The sequence below is a fragment of the Heliangelus exortis genome, chromosome 18, assembly GCF_036169615.1.
Source record: "Heliangelus exortis chromosome 18, bHelExo1.hap1, whole genome shotgun sequence".
Taxonomy (NCBI): domain Eukaryota; kingdom Metazoa; phylum Chordata; class Aves; order Apodiformes; family Trochilidae; genus Heliangelus; species Heliangelus exortis.
In genome coordinates this window covers 10,812,812-10,838,555 of record NC_092439.1, presented here as the reverse complement: position 1 = coordinate 10,838,555, position 25,744 = coordinate 10,812,812, and the positions used below count along the sequence as shown (strand labels likewise).

Genomic DNA, 25,744 nt, shown 5'->3' with positions numbered 1-25,744 from the left:
CACAAGTGCTAGACATCCTTCTCCCCTCAGAGCTCACAAAGCCTTGATCTGAAAAGTCCATACAACCTATAAATTAAATCCACTAAGCTTCACTGCTTCACCCAAAGCAAAAAGAAACATTTACATTATTTCTATGTAGAATAGCATGGTACAATTTCTCACTGCTTTTATTCATTTAGAAATGTTGCTCAACCTGAAAAATGAAACAGAAGTCTAGCATAAGTTTCCATGGCTTGTAAACACCAATTTATATATAAACAACAGCAGCCAAATGTAAATAGACAAACAGAGCAGCAAGGAGATTGAAGAGATCAGTCTGCAAAATGTGACAGATTTTCTTCTTCTGGCATTCTTCTCACTGCTGGTTATCAAAGGCCAGCACACACCAACACCCAGAGCAGACCTGTTTGAACATGTTCTGCTGCCTTTTGTAGAAATTTAAAAGAATGGATCCTCACGCAAGCATTCCAAATCAAGAAACAAATTTGAAAAAAAAATAATTCTACAATACACTGACTGATTTCTTGCCAAGACAGCTACTGAGAAACTTCTTGATCCATACTTACACAAGGAAAATGAGAGGGGGAAATATGTACCTCCTGTAATTAAAAATTAAAACCAATCCGTTCCCTGCATGTGCACCTTCCTCTAGGGAGCAAAAAAAGTACCTTTGCTCTGCTTTTACTGCTTGGTGTCAACAAAGTACTCTAAAGCTGAAAGATCATTCATTTCTGTTCTCATCACAAAGACAGTGCTAACATACAAGGACTTAGCCAGAATTTAACATGTTAAAGGGAGGGGGGAAAGATGCAGTATTAGTTTGAATGACAAATAGATGGTATAAATATAAAATTATTTTTTCTGTAACAAAAGAAAGGTGAGCAAGAAAACACTAAGGGTGTGGTAGAGATCCTGTTTAATTGACTGTGAAGGCAAAGAACTGTGTATGTGTGTGTGTGTGTGTGTGTGTGTGTGTGTGTGTGTGTGCACATGTGCATGCACGCGTGTGTGTGTATAAAATATCTGGCTATTTCAAACCATAGGAGCATGACAGCTGTGAAAAAGGCATGCCACAGGGAATTCTTTTAGAGTTTGATTTTTTTTTAAGCATGTTTGACATGGAAAATGTTTTAGTACAAATAAAGCAACTGGTATTGAACTTAAAAAGTGTATGTGGAGGGGGAGGGAGAAAGAAGAGATTGCTGTGTGGAGCAGGAATGAATAATTCATGATATTTAAAGAAAGAATGCCTCCGAAATGTTCTGCAAGGCAGTCCATGCTGATAACTTGGATGGTTATTTCCCCCCCATTTAAAGCATCATTAATTCAACATCTTTGTGATTTTTTTTTTTTTTAAACCTTGTAAAATATTTCTGAAAGAAACATTATTTAACTTAGCTGAGGATCTTATTTATTCAGATAATTTCTTACAAATATCAAAGAGATGAGTAGAATTATTTAACCATAAAGAGATAGCTTTAGTACTGGGGTTTAGATCTAGGGTTTGTGGGGGGTTTTTTTGCTTTTTTTTTTCAAGAAAGAACCCAACATCATTGCAAACTAAAATCAACCTCATGGAAGGGAGAAAATAAGAGGTGATATTTTGAACATTACTCCATAGGACACCAGTAAAATGTACTGTTAGTGAATGCATTGGAGAAGAGCTCCGTATGCAATCAGAATCCAATTGTTACTGGACTGTGTACAAGCGCATACTGTGCTCAATGGTCTGATGAGGTATTATGGATATGATGCACAGACACCTAGTGGATTAGACGTGTACAATTTATTAAAAACATGAAGCAATCAAACATTTAAACTCTGCTGAATACAGTAGCACTTTAGATGGTAAAAAGGGTGAGTTCTGAGGAATCTATTGACTGACTCTTCAGCTATTGTTTTTTATTTGAGGGAGTTAACAACAAAAATGTAATGCTTCACATCTCCTGATTATATTATTTTGGATTTCTGTATTTTCCCTCATTGCTACATTCTGCTTTCACTGTGGAAAAGTTCATGTAAAATAGACTGGTTGTTGTAAATCTCAAAAATGTACTGAGGAGCAGCTGGTTACAGTGTAGCCTACAGGTAGGCTGACTGCAAATAATTAACTTGAGCCAAAGTGATATGCCATTAAATCATAGTTATTGTGTAATTTATCCATCAATTTATTAATTTTTATATTACAGATTGGACTGCTAGATCATTTCAGTCTTCCTTCATTCTTTACCTTGACTAAGAAGCTCAGTGGTACTCTGTGATGGTTGCATTGTTGCAGTGACTTAGCAGTGGGAACATAAATAGATGATATAAGATATAATGTTGCAATGATTATTTTGTATAATGGTTTTTTTCATGAGTATTTGTTGTCCCCTCAAGCAGAAGGCACACATTTTCAGTTCCAGTGAACAGAACACAGAAATTTTAGTGCCTGTATGTAACTGAGCACCTACCTAATCTATCAACTTCGGGTCCCATACCTAAGAGAAAGTTAAAATTGTATTTCCAAGATATTTTTTAAAGTGATTCAATTTTGTTTTTCTCTATAGCTACCTTAAAGGAGTTGACCCAAGACAGAGAACCTCAAAGCAAAAAAAAAAGAAGCGACCTCAACCTGTGTTGAGCTTGATAGTTAGTTTCCCAGGAAAGAACCAGTCAAAAGAAATCACCCTGCATTAAACGGGGCTGGCATTTCTTGATTTATAACAAATTTCACCAGTTTTAAGAAACATGATGACAACAATTTTTTTTTTTCCCTAAAACCACTGGGATTTACCAGAGTGTCTTGCCAGTCTGTCCGGAGCATTAAGGTCCATTTTGTGCTGAAGTTTATGTGCTTGATTTGAACGTTTGCTTTTGAAAATGACAATCTCCAGTATCACGTTTATGTTTTGCCAATTTGCCTACCAGCTATCTGTTAACAAAAAAGTTCCAAGGGAGCATGGCAAGTCTGTGCCCAGCGAAGCCTTTTGTTTTTGCAGATGTTTAGGCTTAGAGGAGTGCTGTGGAGCATAGGCAATCCTGGATCCATGTTTGCACTTGTCTGCTGCTATTCTCTGCTCATTGTCTGAACCTGCACGCATTGTTCTCCCGACAGGTGATAACTACCCTGTGCAGTTCATTCCATCAACAATGGCAGCTGCTGCTGCTTCTGGACTCAGCCCTTTACAGCTCCAGGTATGTGCCAGAACAAAAAAATGTGGGATCGAAGCCAACATTTTAGGGCAAAACTGCTAACCAGCTGTATGCAAAATAATAGTCTGAATGTTAAATAATTTTTGAGCATAGCCCAGGAGGATTAACACCTTATGTACTTATGGTACTGCAAATACAGGAAAATGAGCCAACCTTGAGTCTGTGTATGAAAGGCATTGTTATATGTGTTTTAAATTGGCAGAGTAAATGGTATTTTTTTTAATTATATGACCAGCTGATGGGAGGTATGTTAAAGATATTTTTCTATTTTATTTTCATTTAGTATTTGCCCGGTAGCTGCAATGCACTGCCTTAACTGGAGCAGTGAACGTATCAAATGTGTGTTACTGAGGTTTTTTCTTTTTTTCAGATAGTGTGGTGCTGACAATACAATAAATTGCAAACTCTTTCAGCTTCTGTACTTAGTTCATCTCAACCTTTCCACGCATTAAGCTGGTCAGATGCCAAGCATAGTCAGGAGCCTTGGTTTGGTCATTTATTTATTTTTGGCATATTTAGAATGAAGTATCGTGAAAGAAAGATTTATGTGACATATTATTAGCTAGCTTTTTGTGGCAAGAAGTTTTTAATTTCACAAGAAAAGACACAACAATGTCATAAATAATGAAGAAACAGTCAAAAGCTTTCAGAGTGAAAATGTGTGGAAAGGAAGTGACAGTGAACATGAGAGGAAAAGCCATTAAAGATGCATGTAACTATTTTCAAGTAAACCTTTGAAAGCCCTGTTTGAGTTAGGTTGGATTTAGGTTCATATGCAAAGTATGAATAAATTGTGCCTAGAGTAGCAAAGTAGAGCCATGTTTATATCCAAATATTTAGCATGCCTGCCCTCCTGCAATAATTTAGATAAATAATAATATTATAAATATTTAGATAAATAATAAAAACTGTTCACCTGCAGAAGAAACAGGATCTAAACCATGGACATTCCTGGTTCCTTTCTTTTACAAGATCCATTTGTTCCTTAACCCACAGATCTACTTGCAGCAATAGTCAGTCAACTACAGTAATAGTGCAATTTTATTACTTTGAAAAAAATGATAGACTGACCTGTTAAACATGACAAACACAATTAGAAAAAAAGGAAAACAACTAGCAAAGAAACTGGTGCTAATAAACTCAGAACATTTGAGCGACTGAGAGGTCAAAATTTCCCTTCAGATATGTTTGATGTAAAGGAGGTTTTTCATGTGTTCCCCCCTTTCTATTTTATTTTAGTATCACCTTGATAGGATTTCAAAACCTTTAATGATCCATGGTCACAAGGGCTGAGGAGAGTATTTAACCTTCACTTGATATCTGCTAATCTGATTGTCAAATTGGCTGAACTAAATTTTATTTACTTCTACTACTAATACTATCTTTGTGTAGATTCCCTAAGTGTTCCCTAAATAAACACTTGTTTGGGTGTGTTTGTTGGAGAGAATTTGTTGTTATACCTGATGTGTCATGAAAACTGTTGGGGGTGTAGTTCTTCAGCTCCTTTTTGCTTCTTTTTGTTTTGCTTCCTTTTTTCCCTGCATACCGCCCACTTATTTATTTACATAAATTCTGTGACTATAGTATCGGACTGTTTATCAAGTGTTTAAAATACTGATCACAAAACTAATCTCTGTTCCTTTCAGCCAGTGGGAGAAATAGCCAATTCATTTGCAGGTTTGGTTTTGTTTCTACATGTGAGCCTGTGTGTGATATCCATGTTGGGAGAACTTGGGAAGGGAAAGTTATTTCAATTAAAAAAGCTTTGCAGTAGCTCTAACATTTCAATTTTATCAGAGCATTATTATTAGTTCCAAAATTATGTTCCATAATCCTTAATCAGATGCAGTGGAAATTCTGTCAGCTTTCAGTTTATAATCTCTCCCTTTCACTTACATTTTTTGGGGATGATCATACTCCAGGTACTACCTAGCAGCACTTTTATGTTCTCATATTTCTGTGTGTTAGGACGACTTCCACAGAAGCTCTGAATCTGATAGTACAGAAAAAAATTTGCTCCCAGATACATTGTGTAACAAGGGCAGTTATTCCACAGAGGATGTTTCTCCTGTAGGCAGTTGATTTGCCCAACATATTCAAACATTTTTTCACATTGGTGTCAAAATGTATTTTCTCTGAATTATATATCTGTGTTCATCAGTAGTTTATGTCTCTCTCTGTGTTAAAAAACTTCACTGAAATCATATCTGAGAATTTCTCGAGTAACTAGTTTCACTGTCACAAATCTTTTGTGAAAAAAAAATAAAAGAAAAATTAATCAAGTTCTCCTACAGCAACAGAACTGTTTCCCCCATCTATTCATCAGATTTTGCATCATATTGATCAGGTAGTGGTAAAATACCATTAATATTCAGCTGTAGCTTTGAGTAGCCTGAAAGAAACGAGTAATTAGCACATGTTTATGCCAGTCCATGTTCCAGAACTGGTGGCTTGCTCTGCTTTGGGTTGACATCAGGTAGCTTTTTTTATCTGTATCCTGATCTCCCCAGTGTGGCATTGATGATGTTTTTGACAAAAAGTCTTAAAGTTCTGCATTCCAAACTTCCCATTGACAGCTCAGCCCCTTCTCACCTAAACAATATGGCAAAGTTTTAAATAACATGAATAATAGAACCAAGCCTTGTTAGGACTCATGGTGTAAAGGAGGGTCTTGCTGATGAGGGAACAGTTCTCTAGGTATGGTCTAGGAAGAAGGGCCAAGCTATTTCTTCTTCACACAGCTGTGAGTGAATGCCATCAAATCGACCTTCTGCTAAATAGTTTACAGCTATATTACCAAATACACTTGTAACAGGTATGCATAGTGGTATGTGAACCAGTTCTGATGCATGTGTGTAAGAAAATTGTGTTGCTTCCATTAATCAATGTGAGCAGTAAGACATGTCAATAATTCTCCCTTTGCTCCTCTTTTTTATACCCACATTATCTGGAATTTTTCCCCTTTCCAATTTCCTTGTGTTTTTCCCTAGTTGTCAAATGATTGCACTGATATTAACTGACTCTAGATGTGTGTGCCCAGAAATCTTGCTAAATGAGTGAACCTGATCATAAAATGGGTTTTCTCAGCTCTCATGGTGCTCTTAGTAGTAACCTACTTACTAGGAAGTCTCCATAGTGGCAGAGGTGGCCACCTCTACATCCTTATTTTCAAACAAGGAATGTTTGAAAAGCTCTTTATTGTTTAAAAAAATCTGCTGAATACATAGATATTTCTACAAAGCAGCCTATGCAGTAACCAAGGAAATGTCATAACTCTCTCAACCATGACTGATAAAACTGCTGATAGAAATGGAGGTACTACAATGATCCTAGCTGGAGTTGTTCCTAAACAAAGTGAGCTCTAGGAGAAAAAGCAAAACAAAAAGGTTTTATTCATAACTCTTTCCTCAAACTATTTGTGTAATTTGTCCCTCAAAATTTATTGCCTAAAACACTAATGAACCTTGGCAACTCTTAACTATGGTTGCAGCTGTGCTCTTGAAGTTTTTAAAATCCATTTTTTAAAAATTAAAATTTTAAATAGCCACATATTTGTCCATTTCTGTTCTCCCTCCTGTCTCATGCTCTTCCATAATCTCTTCTAATTGCAGATAAAGTAAATGACCTTTTTTTTATACCACTAGGTGCAGATCCAGTGCACTACTGAAGCATTGCATATCCTGCCTCAGGGGCACAATATTAGAGGAAAGGCCAAAGAATGCTATTTTTAGTTGAACAGTTCAGCAGATGGAGGCATGAATACTCATATATCTGAAGGTTGAGGGGCTTGAACCATTAATTTTGATAATGTATTTAACCCTGGGAACAATCAGAAACTGTAACTCTAAGGTTACAATGCTTTTGACCTTTAGAGAACAGAGGGCACTTGGTACAGTAAACAATATATTACATTTCTACTTATTCCAATTCTCTCACACATATAAATTTCAGTACATAGTTGACATTTGCTTTCCTCAGCTATTTTAGTGCTGGTCCTTAAAGTAAGTCAAGAAGAATGTGCAGGAAAGAGGCCAATGTAATGTGACAGTCATGTAAATACGGCCTTTAAATAGCTAAGATGTTAAATGTGGCCTTTTAGGAAGAAATATTATTCCCAGGAACTAGAATCTTGGTGAATTATTATTTCAATGAAAAAGTTGGTTTAGTGGACTCCTGCTCCTACAGAGTTTCCTCTATATGTTGTAACCTTAAAGCAATTTTTTACTGGGGCTAATATGATCTGATAGTCATTGCTCACACTGGAGGTGATTTGATCCCACTCTGGTACCACATCATGCAAAGTGATGTACCTGCCTGATGTCTTATTAAATGATGCATGCTTCTCTTCAACAAATATAGCAGTTAAATATCACACAGCTTAAGTATTTCTAATTAAAATATCTCCATGTGTCAGCATATTGGTAATGTATTATTTTAATACATTTATTTTGTTTATGAAACAGTGACATATGTTTAGATTGTGAAATATATGAGCCTTAAAAATCACTTTATTGAAGAAAATTAATTTCTACAATGCTGTCTCAGTAATGTGTTCACTCACCCAGTCAGTCACTGGCAGGGCTGCCAGTCTTAATGTTGGTTAGATACAGTTTAACAGTTTTATCTCACATAACATTCTCGGATGTAGGCAATAATAATTTTTTTTAAAGCAAAAAAAATGAGGTTATCCTTTCTTTTTTTATTTATGAGCACATTGAAGAGTGGAGATTGGGTAAGTGAGAAAGAAATTTGGTGAGACCAATCAAAATTAAAACCAGCTAGTTAGCTTTTCAAAGTTAGACACTGTAATTTTTTTTGTCAGCGGGTAGATGGTTGGGTCAGCACTGTGAGTGAGTGACTGTCAGTGGGAATTCCTACAAGACAAGTAATTTCCCTCAATGTATTACTGACAGATTGCTCACTTCTTCGAATCACTAGAGAAAACAAACTTAATATTGTTACGGGCAGAATTTCTGTCTTCATTAGCCTTATAGAATGATTTTATCTGCATTCAAAGACTACTGAGCTCTAGGTGGGAATGTTTTAACAGAATGTTCCTTATTATGATACAGTGAATAGTGGCCTAAATTAAGGGAATGGTATGTGCAAATTTCACTATACGGAGGTAGTAAATTAAATATTTTGGTCCTTTTCTTATGTAGATATTTAGGCTATAGCAGAGGAAGGAAAGAGGTTGAAACAAAATTTTATTAGGGTTCTGAGACACCAAGCAAGCCCTTTAATGAAATAAAATTAAAAATATGCCAACCTTGCAATACTTAGGAAAATTTAATTAAAATCAATGAAACAGTTATAGTTGTGCCTTTCACTACTTGGATGTTTATGTCTCTGTATTTAATATCTGTGTTATCAAGTTGAATTATATCAGTGGCAGTATCAATGAAAATGATGTAATTGAGTTAATATTTTACCACATAGTTTCTTTTTTTACATAATGTCTTAATATTCAGTGTTCTCCTTACACCTTCTCATCTTCAGCCTTGAATTATCTGACAAAGTGATTTTCATCAGGAAAAGACCATCAGAACTGTGACTTTTTTGCAGTAAAATATCAGTTCTGATGAAATTTTAGCCAGGTGGATTTTCCTGACTCCCCCAGCAGTGGCATCCCTGATCAAAATGAGAGGGAGTCTCCCTATTCTCTTTACATTAGTAAAAATGAATAGACAAACAGCTAAAGTAATCAGCCTGATACAGCAGCATTGGTGCTGCAAGACCCTTTTCTCACCCATTTCATGCCTTTCATCTCCAAGGAGTGAGCATGTCTTTGTTACTCTCATTCTTGCTTAATGGAACAGTGTCACATTGTTCAATAAAAAAGCTGTAAGAATGTTAAAGAAATAAGCTGTTCTATAGTCTATAGCAGTTCCAGTACTTGTGTGTAGCAAGAATAAATCCAGGCCTGGGCTTGTGTTTCCCCCCATTGCAGGAAGAGCACTAACCACTGGACTGTCAGTCTGCCTTGGCTCTCTCTTTCTGTTCTCTTCAGATGACCAATCACTCCTCTGCCTTGGGAAGTGCTGCTGTCCCGTGCCTGCTTTCCTTTCCCACGAGGACTTTTCAATCTGGCAGCTAGGGATCAGGTTCCTGGCATAATTCTCATCTTTTGCACCTTTACATCTTACCAATCAGGGCAGCTGCCTTCCAGACCCATATGCTCTGTTCCACGGAGAATTTACCACAGAGACCATAAATGGCACAGACACAAACTCACTTATCTGGAAACTTGTATATGTAAAAGGATGTCATCCTTTCAGCCTAGATAGCAGGAGGTTTTCTGTGTCTCTTTGGTCTGTATCAAGGCAGAAGCTTGAGCCCCAGTGACTGGAAGAGGCTGAGCCCCCAGCATCAACAAGACATTCTTGCTGCCTTAACCACTGCCTGCCCCTCACTGAAAGCCAAGCTCTATTTTAAAATAATTGTGCTCTGCAAAACTCCTTCCCTGGGGTATGTATTCACTCAGAAGCCAGTTAGAAGCAAATAAGTTACTGCTGCATTTACTGACAGAGCACCAGAGGCACCAGTACTACAGAGTGCCATCAGGGGATAAGCACGTTTTTTAAATCTCTTTCAAAACTGTGGCATCCCTTTGGGGAATAGGCTGACTGTGAGGCACACTCTGAGCTGGCAGTTGGATTCCTTCAAGCTTTCTAGAAATGTATATGGTGTATGCCTTACAGGAATTAGCTGCAAGTGAGCATGTTCCTGGAATTTTATTACACTTCTCATAACCATAGAGCAAGCTGCTTAATTTGGCTACAAATTACAAACATGAAGGATTTTTTCCTGTGAAGGTGTTAACATATTTGGATGTTTGGGAACTTAGAGGCAATAAGATTAAAGTAAAAAAATGCCTTTTAAGTCAGGTTTATACACAAAGGAAAATAATGCACTTCTGTATCATCATTTCATCCTGCCTGATAATAAAAAACCCAAACCAAAACCAACCAACCCAAACAACTTATTAAGTCACATTTCTTCTGAATTAAAAGTTCTAATAATAAGGATGGTTAGTTGAGAGCTTCTAGGTCTAGGCATACACACATACCTGCAAGGATGCTGAAAGGAAGCAGAGGAATTCTCTTAAAGATGCATTGCCTGGAAAGACATTATCACCTGCCTTATTTTGGAAGGTCTTTGATTATAGGAGAGTATTCCCTCCCGCTGACTCCATTCAGAATGAACAGGAAATTCACAGAAGATGAGATAGAACTCACCAAATCAGTGTGCAACTGTTACTATCACCCAGTAGAGTCTTTTTAGATAACAAAATAGCAACAGTATTGTTTCCAGCACCCAGCTTGTCTAAGATGTGTTTGTTCTGTGATGTTTTTGGATTCCATATGACTGAGCAGCCAGAGAAGTGTCCTAACTTGGAATTGTCTGTCTATTCTTACAACGCAGCATGAAGGCTGCATATGGCTGGAGGCACAACAGAAGGCTTGCATATCAGTCCTGAAAAGAAGAGACTGGGGGGATTACAGGGAGAAAAACACGTCTTGCTTAAAAGTTAGTATTAAGGGATTATTCAGGACTTAAAGGAATCGTTCACAGAATCTAGCAAAGTTAACACAATAGAGAACATATTTTGATGTTGTGCATGAATTACAGCAAATAGCTAAGCATGAAAAATAAATGAAGAATTATTTCAGGTGCAGGAATAGTGAGAGTGTGTTTATGAGAAATAAAAGAAATAAAGTAACTTTTAAAAATTGCACCATTTGCCCTAGAAACAGAACAAGCAATCAGCATTAAAAAAAATAATTTGTCTGAAGCTTTATTAAATAACACATATGTGAAATATTTGTAGCAGTTCATCCATTATAGCCTTTCTCTTCTGCAGCAGTCTTCAGCACCAAGGGTGGAGCTAAGATCAGGCCTTGTAACAATTTTAATCAGGTCCCAGTACTGTTGCTGCAATATCATCACACTCACTGCAATGCGTGGCAATCTTATTCCAAATTCATATTTATTTGTGTAAAGTACATCAGCTTAAAATGAATTTATAATAAGAAGTTCCCAGTTATCTGGTTTTGCAGTTGAAATGTGAATTTTTTTTAGATGTAATTTTTATAAGCCCATTTAAATATGTTTTGCATAATTTTGTGTGCACTTCCTTTAAGGAAATTATTTAATTTTCATTGAAGGTGCATGAAAGTTCTAAATATACTAGAAAAGATCAGTGTGAGAGATCTGCTAAGCAGCCTGTGAAGCACAATTATTTCTAATGCTTTAAAATACCTGTAAACTGGGCTTGTTTTATGCTTCACAAAGAAAACATTTGACTGTTTTTTGCATTTAAATGTACGTTTTAAATATGTTGACTTATCAGGTAACGCAGCAGGCTGAACAGGGACAAACCATTTTTAATGGTATGTTAATTGAATGGGATGCTAGTGATGCACCTGAGTGACTTTTTTCCCAGCTGTGCCCCAGCTGACTGATAAAGCTTCTCCTGATCAGTAGAACCAACACATATTTATTATAACTCTGCCTTTTGTCCGTTTTTGCTCATGGAAATAATAGAATGACTGTAAGCTACCACATGAACTGTCTGTACATCTTATGAAAGCAGGAAAATGTTGTGGCTTAAGATCCCAAGCAACACTTTCAAAAATTCATTTCTTAAATAGAGATCTGCCTTGGCATCTTCTCACAAAGTGGGGATTCAAGGGTGAACATTGAGACGGGGAATTTAAATGGGACTTTTCCTTTTGCCTGCCTCACGCCCATTTATTATTGGGATGACATCTCATTATTCTGTCATGGGAGCCTGTAGAAATTTAATTATAATGCTTTTGCCTCTCAGTACGATCAGCGGTGGTAGGTGAGTGTTCAGTTTTCTTGTTCTGTCTCTGTACAGTTCTTCATGGGGAAATAATGCAACCATATTTGAAAATTTCACAATCTAGGTGGCCAGTGAATGAACCCACCAACCTATGCCAGATCTTAAGAAATATTTTTCTATTATATTTATTAGCATTTATTTTTTTCCATGTCCTGATTTCTTTTTGTTTTACTTATGCCTTTATATATATAACCTGTCCACTGCCAGGCTGACAAACCTAGAAACATAAGAAACAGCCATCTTCCTTACTGAATTGGTTTCATCTCCTGTAGGATTAGGAGAATAATTATAGTTTTAGATTCCTTCAGCTCAGATTGTCTGTATTACTGGCAATTGCACCAGTGACATGGACATGTGCTTACTAGGAAACTCATTCACAACTCATTTCACACAGCTCAACAAGCAGTTGCTCATAATTGCTTGTACTCCTGCTGACGTGAGCCTGAATGAAACTCCTGACTTCTCTCACAAAGCCCATCTATGTGTTAATATTTTTTAAAAAGAAATATAGGAAATTCTAAAAAGCAAAATCTGATAAGCTTTGATAGCTATCATCCATTCAGAAAACTTACTGTAATTAATTGCTTTTCAGTCATACAATTTTATTTCCCTTACCACGGGGTTCTCTTTAAGCAGGTCCTTCTTTTTACACTAGTTTTTTTCCAGAACACATATCTATACTTGAAGTGTATGAAGCTCTCTGAATTTGTGAGTTAACTGTTCTTCATATAGACCTCTCCCACTTATTACTGAAGATGTTTTATATTAGCAGTAAGGAATAAAAAAATAACTTCTGTAAGAGATCAGAAAACATTTAAAATTCCTTCTATAAATAATTTGATTTACAATGTCTCTGGAAAAGGTATGATAGTGTAAAGTGAATGAAAAAACTGCATTCTGATGCAACCATCTGGTTATATTTTCATATTTTCCTGATAGATCTGGCTAGATTTATATGTTAAATAAATGCTGCTTGTTTGTTTTCCTTGGATACGGGAGTAGAAGATTCAAATACTAGAGCCTTCATTTGCAGGTATCTTTGGAGCCATGCTTCCTGGTTCTTGCTCACTTTTGTAACTTTGTTAAATTTAGCACTATGTACAATTTTCATGTGGTAGAATTTATGCTATGAAAATGCCAAAAGCAAGTTCTGGTAGAGGAAAACACAGGAAAATCACACAAAGATTTATCTTTACCACTTCACATTTTTGTCAAAAAATATTATCCACTGAAAACTCAAAATTACTTTTTCAAGCAAATGCTGTCCTTTGCTACAAGTGGCTTTCTACCAAAGGTATTTAGGCTTAAATGAACTTTATCTGTTTAGTTCTATATCTGATACACAACAGTTTTAAGTGATGTGTCCCACAGTTATTTTGTAAAATCATTTAAAAAAAAAATTGCCAATTTTCAGGCTGCATAGTGCAACATCTAATCTGGGAGAGTCACAGAGATTGTGTTCTTTCTGTGCATGACAGGAATAACAGGAGAATTGTGATCAAAAGTAGCATTTCAGTAATCTGACAGCATTAAATGAAAGAATGCAAATCTTTCTGCCTACAAGAAAGATTTTATTGACATTTCAGCTATCCTCCTGCAGACGAGATGGCTATAGGCATTTGATTAAGTTTTTATATATTACAGCATTCTCTTTTTTCCTTGATATTTACAAGATTTTATTAAAACATCTGATTTTATTAATGCTCATGTTTTATCTTTAATAGGAACACTTTATGATTGTGTTCAGATATGGCTTGTTCAGGCACAGTAGTAAGGCAGTAACGGTGCATCCATTTCCTGAGCAACACAAAGAAAATGGTGTGGTGACTTGTCCAGGTTCATAGAGACTGTGTTTAAATGATGGATGCTTCCTAGTTCCTGTGTACAGGTGCTCACCCCATGTGGAGGTGGGACACAGAAGTATTTAGTCCCTCCTGCCTTCTGCACTCCTGTTTCCTGGCACACAGAGGTGAGCTGTGTCTCCGGGCTGGCCAGAGAAAAGAGTAAGCCAGAAGGTTGCACTGTGAGAGTGCAACTGCAGGGAAAGACTCCTGGATAAACTACCTCTCATTAGGTCTTTCTCTTGAGAAAAAGTACAGTGAAAAAGCATCCAACTCTCAGTTAGGGCTTTGATCTTGCTTTCACAAACAACTCATAGAATTTGCATGATAGCAACTGTTCCATTATTGTTGCTAGAGAATAGATGCACAAAGTGGAAGAGATTAGAACAGTTAACATTTCTTTACTCCTTGTCAGAACTTAATCTAGATCATCTAAAATGCTTGCATGTTTTTGTCATCTCAAGATAAAATGTCAATGTTTACATAATCTGATCTTTTAGACAAAAGATGTGTATTGTTTCAGAACTTCTGTGTTACTGTCTATAGGAAATTATAAATATGTAATGGATGCCTAAATTCAACTAATTTTAAAGTATTTTCTATAAAGTGCAGTTGTTACAACTGCAACACATAATCTGTGTGGCATACTCTTGTGCCCTTTCTTCTTTTGTCCTTTTCTTCCTCCTTAAAGAATTAAACCAGGGTAAAATTAGTAAGATGAGAAGCTCAGGTGTTGGGGTTCCAAGCATCTTCCCTTAATTTTCATGTCTGCATAGTTTTTTGGTAGTATGTACACTGAACTATGCAACTATTTCACCCCCCCACTCTCATTCAGTTCTCTACTTTGTGCAGCTCTCTCAGTGTATTCAGCAGGTTGTGTGCCAGCAGATGAAACAGATGTTTAGGCCATACTGGAATGGAGCAGCATGCTGCATCAGGACCTGGATATTCCTCTTGACATCTGGATGCTGCTGGGCTGGGAAGGCTGCCTTAGGCCAGGAGGCTGTAGGAGCCTTGTGGCAGTAAACATAGGGTCCTTGCTGCTCTTTAAGCGATTAGTGCACTGAAGCAGCAATAATGCTGAGTTCTCGCTTGGATGAGTTCTTCTAAGGAATCTTGGGACAAAAGGATAGTCAAGGAGGAGTATTTACAGTAAAGTCATGTTCAGAAAGACAAGACTAATTACCATGTACTAAAAAGCTTTCTTTCAACTAATTTAATAGTAAAAATGTTATGAATACTTCAGGAAAGTTTCTACAAAGCAGTAAACAAATAGCTTGCAGAAAATCCTCCCTTTCTCATTTAAAATCATTAAGATGAAAGAAGACAGTATCAGCTACTTTCCAATTTCATGGTCTGGCCAAATTGTATGGAACAGACAGCAAAATGTGACTGAAGACATGAAATTGAAGGTATACTAATGTTCATGCCTACTAGAGACAAAAATATGAACTTCTAATAGCTGCAGGGAAAAATATTAGGTATGGAAGCTGTCTGATTTATGCATTGATTCTTTATAGTTTCACTTTATCAAGTTGAAAATTGTGCTGTATGTGCTGCTACAGTCTAAATTGTCTGCTGCAGCACTTTCCTTTATGATGTGTGTTATTTAAACACAATAGACATGGTATATTGCATGGAAATAGGTGTTTAATGTTTTGTGATCACTAGCTATGGGACAGAATAGCATTTAGCAGGGATTCCTGTCCCCTGCTAATAAATTTTCATTGTGAAGAACAAAGTGTTTTAAAGAGAATCCTCCCAAACAGCTTGCTTTTTTTTTTTTTGGAGATCATGAGGTAATATTTTGAAAACCAGTTTGTTGCTCTCATTTAACCTCCAGTATTCTAAAGGGGTTATATTTAATTAACACTGACTAAAGGCCTGACCTGAGAGGCAACCAAAAGTGATTGAACTGCATTTTTAGTTCCAGGCTGTAATCTGTTGGGAGAGGAATAATAATAATAAAAAAAAAATTAGAAAACACCATTTACTGAAATTCTTTCTAACTAAGCTGTATTTCAATGGGCCATTTAATGCTCAGATGGACAAAGGTATTACTTCAGTCATTGAATTGTATCAAACCCTTTCTCAGAGGTCCCGTTTAAAAACTCTACAGGAAAAGTGGCTTAGCATCATAGTCTCAGCAGACCAACACTCAGTCTGTTTGAGAAGGGGAAAAAAAAAAAAATAAAAAAAAAATAGAATGAAATGAGGTGAGACATAACTGCCAGCTCAGTGAGGATTTTTTTCCACTCCCTCCAGTCAGTGGCTTCACAAGGGAATTGCCCTTCAGAAAGCAAACGCTCGATATTCACTACACAAAGCTTTCAAATTTATTTATTTATTTAGTAGCTGTTACTGTGTTCCCCTTGGTCAGCTTTTGGCCCACCCTTTGTTGTTTTCTTACATGGCAGAAATATGGTATTCTCTCTGGGGGATGTAGGACCAGAACCTACACTTTACAGGGTTAGATTTTTTTGACTCAGCTACATTAGAAGTAATAGAAAGTCTCATTTAAATATCACTGACACTTGTGAGTTGAGTAGTTATTTTATTTCAAGAGAGCCAATACATACATTCTATGGTGATATAAGATACCTACTATAGTGCCTGAATTTTCATTGTATAAAAAATTTAGGATACATTTATTTTTTGCAGAGAGCAAACTATCCTTTCACAGTTTTGAAGCTCTCATTAAAAATTCCCAGCATCCTAATACAGTGACGGGGTGACATTATATCTTGGGAACTTGTCAAGGTGTTGTAAAACTGTTAAACCAGTGGCTTTACTTCCTAAGGGGAAACAAATACAGTATTAAAGAGGCAACTAACAGGTGCTAAATTATATACATTGTCTTAGCTACTTGTGACTGATAATTTATATGAGCTCTAAGCATTCGTTCTTGGCATTACACACATCTTTACCATACAGAAGTTGTGAACAGGCAGTTGCTGAAAGATTGTATTTAATTGTCATAATTCAATGAAATCAAAGCCATTTGATTTCCAAGGGGAGATGATCTTAGCAACAATGCCTAAATGAGAGTTGCCTGCATTTAGACAGCAAAGCAGAATGAGCTGTTTTGATGGCCATTTCTATTTCACTACATAAAAGCAGGATGAGGTCAAAAGAATGAGAAATACAGTTTGCAAATGAAACAGAAATGATCTTAAGAGCACCTTAATGCCTCAAGGCAACTTAGTTGCTTATTGCACTGGTGCACATATTTGTGCAGCTTTTCTGCAAACTCGCATGACTGTAACTGAGAGGGACTTTGGGACTGCATGTCTGTGCTGTCAGGCCATGATGATAAACAGGTGAAGGTAGGGAAAAATGAATGAGTGAGTAAGTCTCTAAATGTGGATCTTACTACAGGTATCTTCCTATTCCACTCTTTTTGCTTTTTTTTTTTTAGAATGTCAGCATGAGTACCAGAATGCATTATCTGTAATCCCTTAAGGAAAAAACAATGTAAATAAAAATTAAAGAAAAGTTTATTAAGTGGTAATTTTACCTTCAGTTTACATTTCCCATTACATTAAAAGTTTAAGCAGTTATTTTGTAGCTGACCATACTTATTCAGGCTCTCCCAATACCAGCCTGTATTACGATGAATAAAACCAAACTAAAGATAATAGAGCAGGAAACACAACACGTAAGAAAAAGTCAAGGACAAAAAGATCTATCTTTTCTTCAGAACACATGCCAGTGTGGTCATTTAGTCCATTTTGAGCAGGACCCATTATATGTGCTGTGGGACTCCTCTCTCTCAAGTTTGCTTCTCCAAAAGATGAGTCAAGAAATTAAAATCTATGAAGAATAGATAGGGTTTTGCTAATTATTTTCCCCAGCAGAAGTCTGTGTCTTTGTCACTAACTTATTTAACAGATCCTCTTAACATCTGTCCAGCAGACTGTGGACTTTATTAGCAGACAAGAGACCCACCAGATTTAGAGCCTGCTGGGTTCATCTTCATCTTCACAGCTGTGGATTAACTCAGACTTTCCAGAAGAGGACAAGCATATGGGATAATTGGTGTCATTGGGTAGCTAAAAAAATATGAAGAAACAAATGTCGTCCAAACACAATCCACTGTTTTTACAGCCACAATTACTAGTCTGTTTAAGAAATAAGAAAGGCAGCATTACACTAAAAAAAGAAAATCTATTCATATCTGTGTGGGAACCTAATCAGGCTCTTGTTTCCAATGACGATGGCTCCACAGTCACACCAGGTCTGTGACAAGAATGCTCCTTTTGTGTGCCGATAATGTGGAAGCGATAAAATTTCCTATAAGAGACATATGTGTTTACATCATGAGATGTGTTATTTGACAAAACGCTTTGTTCTCTGCATATTTTCCATGCAGTGTTTCATGCTGGGTTGTTTTGCTGGAAAGCTTTGATTAGCTAGAATTAGTTGCTGAAGTAAAATAGACACTTTTGTTTTATGAGTCCTCTTGCTGAGCTGTAAATTATAGTAAAACATATAAGGAGTGACAGAAAGAAGTGCTGATTTGAACCTCTGACCCATGATCGGCATAAAAACATAAGATAACTCTTTCAAAGGACTACTGAGAGCCATAAATATTCCATGGTCCAGTTAAATTTAGGCCCTTTTAACAAAATAAAGCTGTTATTTTGCATAAGGGGATCTTGACTCCACAGTACTACAACAATACAAGCTTCACCTTAAATGTGGAGAGATTTTTTATATTCAGTATGGTTTGGCCATTATCCACAGCAGGGCAGTAGAAGCAATGAAAGTGATTTTTCTGAGCCAGTACAATGGATTTGTGGTCAGTAAAAGGACTTGAAACTGGCAGACACTCAGTGGTGAAATTAGGTATCTGTTACCTTGCAGCTTAAGAGAGAAGCAATACACACATGTACCTCTGAAGGAGACAGGAATTGAGTGGAATTTAGGGCCACTTAAAAATTTCCCTTGAAAATAAATAGAATAGCAACTAACAGACACTGAAATGATTGGTATTGATAGTTCAAAACAAAACAAAACAAAAAAACCAAAAAACCAAAAAATCAATAAACCAAAACCAAAAGAAGAGAATGATATGAAAAATTGGTAAAAGCATTTTTAGCTGAGAATTTTTTTCGAAAGATGGACACCTGAACATATAGAGAAAACTGTAGCCTTCTCAAAATGTACTACTTGTGTTTTCACAAATTCTGTTTGTTTGTATATATTTGGCTTAACTAAATCTGAGAGCACATTAGTCAGCAAGTGCATAAATAATCACTGCGACGATCCATGTTTTTATGACATCAGCTACAATAATTCATTAGCTGCCTGTTGATGTTATACCTTAATACCTTTATTATACCTTTGTTATACCCTAAGACCTTAATACTTTTTTGCAAAGGTATTTGGTACATTGTAATAGTAGAATGGTACAAGTAGAGGCTGAAAATCAGATATTTAAAATCAGAATGTTACGTCCACGGTGGACTTAACACATTCCTAACATAGGTTAGGCATGTACAAACAGGGGAAAGAAAAGAATGATGCTTTTTAAAGGAAACCATCTACATGCATTATCACACAGAAAAAATATTTGCAGTGTACTGATACTTAATATTTATATTTCTAGAGTAAATACTTTTGCCCTAATTGTGAATCCAATTTCATATAGCTGTACTTGATCAATTCCATTTCAGATATAGCCTGATACAACTGTTTGGCTTTAGTATAAAGCCAAATAGTTATCAGTTGTTTTGCATAAAACTGAGTTAAGTTGTTGTTACATATTTCTTAATTCTTAAATAGCACAGCATGGTGACATGTGAAATGAGAGGAGTGCTTGGCCCACAGGAATAGATCTGTAAAAGTAATTTTTTTTTGGTTTGTTAACATTTGCTTTAACTGAAACATCCAATTTTCATTTAAAAATTTTATTAAATACACTGTTTTAACAGGTAGCACCTGCAAAAATATATCTTAAAACAAAAGAAAACACACTTTTTTAGCATAAAATATTCTGTCTTAATTTGAAGGGATCTTGCTTTCATCAGCATTGATTTTTCCAAGTTTTTGGTTTTAAATTAAAGTAAAAGTTGCTTTCATGTGTATGTTCATTTAATTTAACAAGTTTATATGTACCTTTCCTTCTCTTTCTTCTACTTCTTCTTTTCCTGTTGCATGGAGAGCACTGCTAGAACACAGATGCCAAGCTGGGGAAGGTGTTTTTCTGGTGATGGCATCTGGCTTCTTGGCAGACTCCACAGGCAGTAGCTGCCTTTGAGTTGCCCCTGGGTTTGTCACATGGTTAAGCTGCTGATGAGTTACTTAGGCTGTCTTCTGTTTCTGGATGTCATTTTCTGTTAACCTACCTCTCATTATAAGGATCTCCATAAAAATCATCTTAAAGAGAAAAAACAACCATGTGTTAGTTTAAAAATATGCAAATACATAAGCAAATAACTCCATTTCTTACCTTGGTGTAGAGGTCTCATCTGCACTGTTAGTCACTAAATGTATTTGGTGCAAAAGTCATGCCAAGAAAAATATGACATTTACTTAACAAAAGTAGGAAGTATTAACTTATTTTTAGCGCCACTACAACAATAATAAAAAATAAGCAGTCCCACCACAGGTGGTATTTTTTGGTTTGGGTATCTTCAGAAATGTGCACTGGAAATAGAAAACACGGTGCTGGTTTTAGTGAGCTTGTAAAAACCCTTTGTGATCTGACAGTTCCAAGTATTATTATTGCATGCTTTATACTCAGAGGGAAAATTCTGAAATTATAGCCTTGCAACATTATGTACTAAATATATTATGGAAAAAAAATAACTGAATTACCTCTTGTAGTGCAGGATTTCAACAGCACTTGCAGTCACTCCTTAGAGTTTTTCATCTTTAGAAACCAAATTACTCATTGTCTAAATAGCTGAACTTTCATCTCTATAAATATTTCAGCTTTGCACAATTCATTTAAAATGCTGACAAATAAGGATTCTGACTTGATTCTCAGTAGTCTTATTGTTCAGTTTCACTTACAGTAGCAAATGTATTTGTTGAAGATGAAGAAGTGATAAGACTTGAATTTTTAGTAATGGAAGGCTTTAAAATTAACCAAGGTCATCAAAATTTATCAGCATATGATTTCTAGAACCCTTGGAGAAATAATGTACAAATACAAAAAAAAGGAGAATGTCTTTTTATTTTAGTCTTAACTCTTCTAGTAGAATAAAATAAAAGGGTAAATGTTTCTAGAACAGACCCCTTCTTTCTCTTTGAATCAAGCCATCTACTGAATGTCTTTGTGAGGCATCTTTCAAGTACATCCATTGCAATTCATTTTGCTAGGCCAGCCCTCATCACCTGCACTTTGATTATCTGATGAACTGACTATTGCAACCATTCCCTTTATTTTTTCTCTATTTCACGTAGTGCTTTTGCTAGTTTCTTCAGAATTCTGCTGCAAATAATTTAATTTGAATTATATCCCCACTTCCGTGACCAAAATCTGTCTCAAGAATCAGTTGAGATGTCTCTAGCCCTTGCCTTTTAGTTCTTATATATACAAGTGCAACTGCTCTCCCTATTTCCTCCATGGGATGATATATATATATATATATATATATAAACATATATATATATATAAACAGTCTCTTTCCTATGCAGCAGCTGATCACTACCTCTTTATTGAAATATCTTCTCTAAATAAACTTTTTCCATAAGACCTGTCATTGACAAGCCACTGGCAAGAAAGTTATGATTATCATAATTTTGTGTTAGGTGGTAAAACAGCCTGTCACAAAGTTAACAAGTTGTTGTCACTGCAGATCTCCCTTAGCTGTGTGATTTAAGGCCCATTCTATTTTCCTCACCATGTGTTACTTATGTAACATTTGATTGTCAAAATTATTCACCTTTATTCATTCGTTTAGACATAAATGCTGCAGCCTAAGAGGTAAGCATCAGTGTTCCTGCTGCTGAAAAAAAAAAAAAAAAGAAAAAAAAAAAGAAAAAAAAAAAAAGGAAACATCTGGTGCATAGAAAGCTTTGCTCTGTGCTCATTTGCTGTGCTCAGTGAATTTTGGTGTAACACGTGTCTAGGAATGTCACAGGCCTACATGCAAGCAAAAGAAGTAATACAGAAATCTGAGCTAATTAAAAAGTTTAGATTATTGAAAGCTAGTTGAGAAAACTAATAGAATAACGCTTGAAAAATATTGAAATCTGTGAGAGGGATGTGTAAGTGTAAGACCTTTGTCTTCTGGCAGGGTGTGAATGAAGAATGGCAGCCAAGGCAGTTGTCCTGTATCATGAAAATATCTTGCAAAGGCAGTGTGGAACTTGCTTGGCATTAAGAAAGGTTTTAACATTTGGACCAGTCAAGGTGTTCTTTTATTATTTTGTTATATTTTTTTGAAAAATTTTAGATCATGGATGATCCTTTTTATAAAGAGAATGAAAGGACAATAATTTATCAAATGCCATAAGTAATTTCTGAAGCAGAAAATACCATACAACCCCCCCGAGATTATTATTTATCTTAGTTATTAAATACCTCGTGGATTGTAGCTCTAAGCTATAGCAAAGGCTTGGTATGAATTCTACTGTTTCCAGGTAAAAAAATCAGTCTGTACTTGTGCTGTGCTGTACCCATGCTGAGTGCAGTGCTTTCCCACTGTTCTGTGCTTTTTTTAGGTAGATGAACATAATTCAGACCTCTAACTTCCATAAATTCCCCTCAGATTTTTTGTTGATTACAGCTGGCATAAAGTTTCAATAACAAATTCTTAAGACCATAAGTTTGTAAGTTCATAGGTGCCTAAGTGTGAGACTTTGCTTGCCATTGCCTTGAGACTTGTGACATTTCAAAATCCCACTCTAAGATGTCAGAGTAGTGCATCAGAAGAAACCTGATGCTGAAAACTGTAAAACTCCATCCTTGCTCACCTTCCCTGAGTGAGCTGTTTTTCAACATTGTTAACTATGCAGGAAAATTTAGTAACTCAAAATCATCACTACTTCTATTTAGACGCTGAGGTGAACTGTAAGAATCTCAGTGACCTTTTAAAAAAGAATAAAACCCAAGATTTACATTTTTAAGACTTCTTAAAACAATATTGAATACCTGATGGTTTTGAACATCTAATTTGTAATCAATAGCCTTCTGTATCATTGGTTGGCATAAGGATTATGAAATGCTCTCCTAGTATGTACTAGGCATACATTAAAAAGAAGATATGTTTCTGGTAGGTTAACTTTTTTATTTTCTACCCAGTAGTCAGTAGGCTATAATTTCAACTGAAAAGTTTTGAGAATTAAAAGCTAACAGTCAACAGTCGTCCAGTGTTCGGATTTTTCCTCTCTTCTTACTCTTGTCACAAGCTGACCATCTTGATGTGTGCTTCATTTTGAACCACAACAGCAGTATTAGCAAAAACATCAATTTTTTTTTTCCTGCAATGGTGGTATTTTTTCAGACTGATCAGTGCTCCAGAGAAACTGGTATTTAAAAAAAAGTTATGCAGGTTCCCAGTCCTCACAGCAGTATTGCTAGCTCTAGTGAGAGTTCTCTAATTTGCATTCATTTTTTGGAACAGTTTTTTTTTAAAGTCTAAGCAAACTATTTACTATTACTTATTTTTACATTTGCTTTATGGTGTAAAACAAAATTCTAGAAATGCCAGGCTAAAGATGGTGCTATGACCTTGGAGTAACTCACTAAGTCACAGACCTATATATAAAAGGCAAAAACTCTGTCATTCTCTGTCTCCCATTAGAAATATTTCTTCCTTGGGCTACTTGCAGTACAGATAACACATTGAGAAGAGAGTGTTGTGTAATTGTAATTTTATTCTGCTTTTTCACCTTTATTTTTCCAAACTGTCTTCCTGATATCCCCTCTAACAGCTCACTTCTCATGTTGCTGTCTCTGTGACCCATCAGCTGAAGTGCTGTAGCCATTTCAGTTGCCAGTTCTGCTGGGTCCAGGTCCCAGGTGACCGACAGCCCTTCTCTGACTGGGGTCATGCATCTCTCTTCACATTGATCCAGACACAGGTACACCATGGGCTGCAGATTTTAGAGATGATATAAATATTTTTGCTTCCTTGCCATGGCTAACTGGGCTACTAACAGGCTCCATTAGCCAAGCGTGCCTGGTGGGAGCAGCGCTGCAGTGGGGAGCGGCAGCTGGGCCTGCTCCGTGTGGGGCGTAGCCGGTTCCAGCCGGTTCCTGCCGGTTCCACAGCAGCCTCACCACAGGGCAGCGCCTGACAGTGTAGCTTGTGGCACCTCTGGTAAAAGGCATTTTCTCTAGAAAGGACAAAATGTCACGCAGGCAGTGAGGGTGAGGAACAGTGTGAGGAACAGCCCCACCAGCAGGCAGGTCAGAGGGGAGAAGGTGGAGATGTCGGAAATGGAGGAGTGAACTTGGGCCTGAGAAAATGGCGGGAATGGAGGATTTCATTATTTGCCTGTATTTGTCATCGTCCAACTCTATTGTAATTAGCACTTTATTAAATTAATTCTCTCCAAGCCAAATCTCTTTTACTCATGATGGTAACTGGTAAGTGATCTCCCTGTCTTTATCTCAACTCCTGAGTATTTCTCTCTTTTCTCCCCCATCCTGTTGAGGAAGGGGACACAGAGATTGGCTGGGTGTGTGGTAGCCAGCCCTGGTCAACCCACCACACTATATATTCTGCTTGCTATCCTTGACTATCAACCTTTGTCCTCTAAGAAAGACAGAATTTTGTGGAAATAACTCATACACAAATTTTCCTTGCCCCATTGGCTTACATGAGAAGGGCAAGGAAAATTGTTTTGAACGTTAGTTGATAAAACTGGATTTGTTTTTACATAGAATTCCTTTCTCACTCTTGAAAGGGCACTACACAGTACATTAAGTAGTAAAGTTTTAGTCTACTTTCAGTAAAATCTAAGTCACCTTCTCAAGATAGGTGAAATAATATTACATTGGTTCTAAGTAAAAACAAAACAAAATGAAAAAAAGCAAACTAAACTAAAGAAACCACAAAAAAAACACCACCAAACAAGCCAGGAAAAGTATTTTAATAGACAAAGTACAGCACACTGAGAAAGCCATTATAGTCTCTGCAGTCTGTCTTTCAATTGTATTCAAGTTTATTGTAGCATCTCTTTCACAGTACAGTCACTGATTATTTCTGAGCTGAAAATGTGCAGGTTTTCAGAAGTCTGTGAAATGTGCTTCTTACATCAATATAAACAGAGCATCCTATTAAGCAAGCATAATCTGAAGAATATGCTAAAAGGGGTAAGATCCCAATAGTAGGGAAAAATAGCCCTAGCTACTTTTGTATGCTGTGCTTTCAGATGGGAAAAAATACTACCTTGACCAAAACTAGAAAAATTGAAACCAGAAAAAATTCCCAGCTTTCAGTCATGTCCTGGAGATCAAAAATGATTTCACAGTCTTGAGCTGTGATTCTTTTAAAGCCTCTGTGTGGTATTGAAAGGGGTGGCAAGAAACCAGCAAACAAGATTCTTCATTTGTCACCCAGAGTTCTCAATCTGCACCTCCTTCGTGCATTTGTCTAGCCATTGAGTCACCCAGCTTACAGTATTGTGTAACTTTCAGTTCTGTGGAGGCTTGTTATATTAGAAAAAATGTTCCAAAGAAAGCAACAATTATGACATAAGCACATCTGGCTCTTGCAAATTATTCTTTATTAAGCTTTCATTTAATTACATGTGCTGAAAGGTCTGCTTTTGATTACTGTAATTTTTTTTATTTGTCCATCTGAATGATAGTAATGTTCGAAATTACATACAAACCACCTGGCTTTTTTCTCACTAATAAGGCAAAGTTTATATAGAT

General features: G+C 36.4%; 1 protein-coding gene across 15 annotated transcripts in view; it reads left to right on the top strand.

Annotated features, from left to right (window-relative positions):
• SOX6 (SRY-box transcription factor 6) overlaps positions 1-25,744 on the top strand; it is a 329,755-nt gene that overhangs the window by 240,985 nt on the left and 63,026 nt on the right. For all 15 annotated transcript variants that reach the window (XM_071762378.1, XM_071762369.1, XM_071762370.1 and 12 more), the window contains one exon: positions 3,098-3,177. In XM_071762378.1, coding sequence (XP_071618479.1) covers positions 3,098-3,177 — 80 coding nt within the window. The remainder of the gene's footprint in view (positions 1-3,097; positions 3,178-25,744) is intronic.